Source organism: Mustela lutreola, chromosome 1, assembly GCF_030435805.1.
Source record: "Mustela lutreola isolate mMusLut2 chromosome 1, mMusLut2.pri, whole genome shotgun sequence".
In the NCBI taxonomy this organism is placed as follows: Eukaryota; Metazoa; Chordata; class Mammalia; order Carnivora; family Mustelidae; genus Mustela; species Mustela lutreola.
Window position 1 is genome coordinate 234,833,901 of NC_081290.1, and position 6,085 is coordinate 234,839,985.

A 6,085-nucleotide genomic window follows, 5' to 3' on the forward strand; every position below is an offset into this window, starting at 1 on the left:
ATGGTTATTGAAGACAGACAAACAAGCAGATATCCTTAAGTAACAGAAACTTTTTGTTTATAGTATATATGTAGAATGGATGTTTTCCTAGAACATGTCACCAGAAGAAATACTTTTGTTCTGTGTTTCTCACCCAGATTTTGTTTCATATTATGAATTCCAATTATAGTATATATAGTAATGTGTCTATTGGTATTTCAAGTGATAACTAAATGATATGAGACTATTTAGTCCTTGGTCTGCTCATCTTTCTTTACTTACATTAGATTTTTCAAAATTATAATTTTTTTTCCTGCATTTTGAGTTGTAATAACACATCCACTTGCTACTTCCATCCCTGACTGTATCTCTAAATTTCCCTCCTAATCTGATATAAGTGAGGATGCTACAAGGGAAGATTTTATGAAGTATATACAAATAGCTGTGCCATTCATTGCAAGGGCTATAGAAATAAAATTCACCTGTTTTATTTTCAAAGCATCTTTCATTTATAGTTGTGCTCAAGACTGATGAGATTTTTTGAAAAATAACATTACAGCTAAGAGAATACTGCTTGAAAATTTTTTTCATTCTTGTTATAAAAAAAATATGTGTTGGTATTGAGGCGGATAGAGACTCCAGGCTGGAGCCCCTTTCTGTCCCTGGTTCCCCTTTGCTCTTGCTAAGGCCAAGAAAAGGACCAATAGCCATCCGGTTTGACTCCTGCAGAGACAGAAGAAAAAGACCAGAAGCCTGGTCCTGTTTGAATAAGAAAAGAAAGAGAAACATCCCCCAGGGTGATTTAGCACCCTCCTGAGATGCCTCCACATAGATTATACTTCCACCTGGAGGGGCCATTTGGGTTTGAGAGACTGGGAAGGTGCCTTGGCCTTGAAAGACCCTGAAAACAGCCCGCTACCATCCCCCATTGTCTGTAACCATAAAAACTCACTCCTAACCCTGTCGGGTGCTCAGTCTTTGGGAACGATCCCACTGAGCCCACTGGCATTGATAAAGCTGTGTTCTCCTATCTCTCCGTGTGCCCTTTGGATTTCCTCCATCACCTCAGATTTTTCGCAGCAGTATCTCTGGCCAGAGACATTGCAGTTTAAGAGCTACGTAAGCTTACCATTTTTGAAATTTATTTTGAAAAGATGAAAAAGCCAGCAAAATCCTGGAATACTCTAAAAGGGAAATTAAGAAGTCCTCATAGTCTTGGTTCTCACATATCTGGAATTACATTCACTGCTTATGAACATTTCATCTTTGCAAGCGATGCAGACTGGCTGGGTTCCAGGATCCAGAAAAGGGGTCCCACGGGATCAGCCAAAAGGGGTCCTTCACTTCATGGGGTAGAAATCAAACAGCCCAGAGGAAGTGAGAGCAGAGTTTACTGAAGATACCTAGAGAGTGCAGATACAGACAGAGCTTCTGGAAGACACTTATTCTTTCATTCTGCAAAGACTAACAAAATACTTAATGTATGGAAAGGGCAACATTTACGAAAGGGGATGCAGTGACTTACAGGAGAAAAGGAATGTCTTTCCTCATGAGGATTATTTTTAGTGGGGATTTTCCAAAATGCTTCTAATATCACTGAATTCCAAATATAGCCACCACTTACTTGCCAAAAATTCTTTCTCCTAAACTCCGAGGCAAAGCACTATGTGCACTGTTTACATTTGTAAGATCTGTAAGTTATTCTTTCGAATTCCTTTCCCATTTCGATGGCAGTCCCCTTCATCAGTCTTAAATATTATGAACCTTTCCTCTAAAATGGAGGCTATATCTTAGTTCTATTTCTATTTATAGGGTCAATAGTAGTATTGACAGACTAACAGTGTTCAGTGAAACTTTGCGTAATGAGAAATAAATGAGTACATGGTTATTTCTTCCCATGAGTGAGAACTTCTTATGAAGATGATGCTGTCTCCTTGTTACATTTTTCTCACTATAAGAATTTATGTGAAATGGCCCATTAAACATCTATGACCAAAGTCTCTCATGCCCTCTCTCTCTCACCAAAGACCTACTGAACCTGAATGTCTCTGATGCCAGCCCCATGTGACGCAAAGAAGCGTAGCATCCTTAGCCGGATCTGCTTGGTCTTGATGGTGTAAACCAGTGGATTAAGCACTGGATGTATGAGAAAGTGCAGATAGGAGAGCAGCACAGGGCTGGAAGGGGAAGCTTGCCTCCCAAATCTGTGGATCATGGGACAGGCCAATCATAGGTGTGTAGAAGAGCAGCACAACACAGATGTGGGAGACACATGTGTTGAGGGCTTTGAGGCGCTCAGCTTTGGAGGCAATGGACAGCACTGTTTGGAGGATCAGCTCTCTGTAGGAGAGAACAATGAGCACCGAGTCCACCCCCAGTGTGGAGAGCACTACAAAGAGACCATAGGCGCTGTTGATGTGGGTGTCTGCACAGGCCAGCTTCATGACATCTGAGTGCAGGCAGTAGGAGTGGGAAAGCAGGTGATTCAGGCAGTAAGGCAATTTCTTCAGCATGATGGGGGCTGGGATGTGGAGCCCGAGGCTGCACACCACACTGGCCAGGCCCAAGCTGGCTATACGGGGGCTCGTGAGGATGGTGCCATAGTGTAGGGGGTTGCTGATGGCCACAAAATGGTCCAAGGCCATGGTCAGCAGCACGGAGGACTCCATGATGGAGAAGGTGTGGATGAAGAAGAGTTGGGCCAGGCATATATCCACTGACATCCGCCTGAGGCCCAGCATGTAGATGGGGGGCATGGTGGGCAGCGTGAAGGCAGACAGGCCCAGGTCGGTCACTGCCAGCATCGACAGCAGGTAGTACATGGGCTGGTGAAGGGAGGGCTCTGACTTCACCAGCCATAGGATCAAGCTGTTCCCTGCCAGAGAGGCCCCATACATGGCACACAGAGGGATGGAGAGCCATTTGTGCATCACCTCAAGGCCTTGGAATCTGACATGGTGGGCAGATCTCCCAGCAGAAATGCAGCCACAGACCCTGGAATCAAAGGAGTTGCTGGGTCAGAATCTGTTCTACAAACCAAGACCTTTCACTGATCCCCCAAAGTGTTTCCCTGACAACCATGGCCTTGTGGGTTGTGGAGGCATTTCCCCCAGGGTCTTTGGGAATGAGCCTTGAAACAAAGGTTAGTTTAAATTACTAAAGAAATGTTGCATTCATGGGGAGCCTGGCTTGCCAGCCTCACAACAAAATTTATCACAAAATCAGAAGTTGAATGGTGGATCAGGAAAGGGACCAAGATAGTGTTGGTCCTAACTCTTCCCTCTACCTCCTGAGACATGAACTCTAGGTCCCTGATCTGGGAGCAGAGTGCAGGTTCCTCATTTCCTGTCATATTTCCCTTCACACTGCTTTTCAGTAGGTACTTCGGTGTGAATATCCAAATTTTGCAGACTGACATCTTTAATAATTAAAACAATATAAAATAATTCCTTCTTACATGTCAGCCCACCTGTGTGAGCACACAGATACAATCTTATCTTCCATATGGCTTAAAATGTTAACCTTGTTAACCTGTGGCAAACATTTTAAATACTTTTCCAAATACAATTCATTCTCCAGTTGAGCTGTAAGTGTGGAACATAAAATAGAATGATTCAACTCGTAGAAGATTAAACAGTTACTGTGTACCTTATCTGTCATTATTCAGCATTATATTGATGAATATACAAAATCAGAAAAAGTTCTGAAGGAATCAAAACTTAGATCTACTTATAAAGTGATTTCTGGAAAAAAAAATACAATGATCTGGGACTACATCTTGGGTCTTGTGTTCTCTCCCTTGAACTTAGGCTCCTGTTTTACTTCCTGCCGTTTCAGCTTTCTCCCCAGAGTTAACCCATTAAACGTTCCATTTTTTGAGAACCCAGTCAAAGCACTGTCTGAAAACTTTCTGCCTTCCCACCTAATCATAAATAAAGGAGGGAGATTTCTGGAGTTTCCCTGGAGTACAAAACTGAAGAACAATAACCAACAAGAACAGCTTAATTTTTAGGGAACTTTCTTAACTGTCTCTTTAGAGTTTTGTTTTGTTTTGTTTTGTTCTTTTCCAATGATACTAATTTTCTCTTCATTTTATCACCTTTTCTCTCCTATGTCTTGGAAAATAATCCAGTATTCCTCTTGCTTTGAAAAGTAGCTCCACAGAAAGATGACTTCTGTCGCTTTTTCTTCTGCAGGTAAAAATATACAAGTATAATTTCTTCCTTTCATATTTCATTTAAAGTATTTTTCAACATATTTCAAAACACTTTCAGATGTTTGATTTTAAAGCATCTGGAGCCTTGGACGTTAGCAGATCATTTTTTTCCAGATTAAGATACTTAATCCTTAAGAATTCAACTATATAACTTTACTAAAATCACATCGATTATAAAGGGCGATCTAGGACCGGAAATAATATCTGACTAAGTAGCTTTTACTCTGGGTATTGTCACTTGATGGTAAACACAAAGGTCAGCTATTAATAAACAAATCAATAAATTCACAATCTTTATCCTCACAGCTAAGTAAATAAAAGTTTAAGTTTAAAAATTTCCATTATGATGGCCATTTCTGGTTTTCCTCTTGTAATCTACTTTGTTTCCTCCAGATTAAATGTCCTAATTTCCATTCAGTAATTAAACCGTCTAAGTCACTGTTTTAGACACAAGATATAAATATGATCCCAATAATAAGGAAAGCATGAATCAATACTTCAAATACGTGAATAAATTAAAACAATATGGGAAGAGAAGGGTACATGATTTTCAATTCAGAGTTTAGGTGACAGCTCTCTGAGGAGGGGAGAATTGGAGACGGGCAAAACAAAAAGAAGGAGATTTGTGCATGTCTTGGTGAGTGAGTTCTGATTAGTAGGGAAAGTATGGAGGTACATCATGAAAAACCTAAAGTTGTTAGCATACAGGATAGCTAAGAGATATGTATCCATTCAAGCTGGTGCTGTGATAAATAAAAGAGACAACCTTCCAGAACCAACACAATTACTTCAGAGAACTATGTTTCACTTGACCAGGGTGGGGAGGTACTGTCTTCTGTGCTGAGTATGTATTCAGTGGCTCTGACAGTGTGGCCTGGCTGGTGGCATCATCAGCACATGACAGATTGTAATAAATACAGATTATTAGGTTTCAGCCTCAACATACTGAATCAGGATTTCTTGAGTTGAAGCCCAGTGTCCAGTGTTTTACTAAACCCTGTGGGTGACTCTGACGCAGACCAAGGCCTGAGAATTACAGAGGTCCATCTTTAGGTATAGTATTATTTTGTAAGCAGATGAGTGCAGTGCTATGGGAAAAGCAAGAAGTAGGAGAGAAGCAGAGGTTATGAGTTAATAGGAAAGGGACACCCTTAGACAAAGAAAGAAACCTTGCTCCTGAGGGCTCAACTCTGAGAAGGGGCCTGCAAGGATGCTGGGTCACAGACACAGATTCTTTGATATGATCTTACCATAAAGACCAAAAAAGCATATGGCAATTATAAAATAAAGATACTAATTTTTGCCTTATAATTTATTTGAAAAGTACTAAATTATTAATAAGAAAATCTATAGTCTGTTAACTGCTGCTGCTATAGGAAGCTGGACGAGCTGTTTTACTGACCCCTCTATATACGATTTATGAATTTCTAGTCAGGTACTGGGAGATGGTGCAAACTTGAAGTAAGATGGAGAAATGTTTGAGGATACTGACTGGGAAGAATTGTGTATTCAAATGGAGAGTTTGAATGCCATCTATGACTTCTTTACCCGACATTCATGCTGGATTGTTTCTTCAAAATTAGAGAAAAATGTGTAACATTTCTTTAGTACACTGGAAGTCCCATCCTTTCTCCCTTAGATTCCAAACGTGGAAATATAAACATAATGAATGGGCATAGTCTGAGTATATTCGGAATTTCTGACATTTTTCACTTAGAATTTGAGAAAATGGTCTTATGAGAAAAGGCACTTGGGTGCTCAGATATGTAGAGCATATTGTTTTTGTGTATTGCATGAAGCTGACTATGCAGAAGAGGAAGAGTTTCGTGAGTTTGTGTGTGTGCGTGTGATGGTTTTTCTTAATTTTTAAGAAAGCCCTGTGGAGTAAAG

The 6,085-nt window shown here is 40.5% G+C and overlaps 1 protein-coding gene across 1 annotated transcript; it reads right to left on the minus strand.

Annotated features, from left to right (window-relative positions):
• Positions 1-2,008: 2,008 nt before the first annotated feature.
• On the minus strand, positions 2,009-5,754 carry LOC131835482 (olfactory receptor 51G2-like). The gene is given in 3 exon segments (XM_059179821.1): positions 2,009-2,194; positions 2,196-2,973; positions 5,744-5,754. Coding segments are annotated over 3 exon segments (975 nt in total).
• Positions 5,755-6,085: the final 331 nt, after the last annotated feature.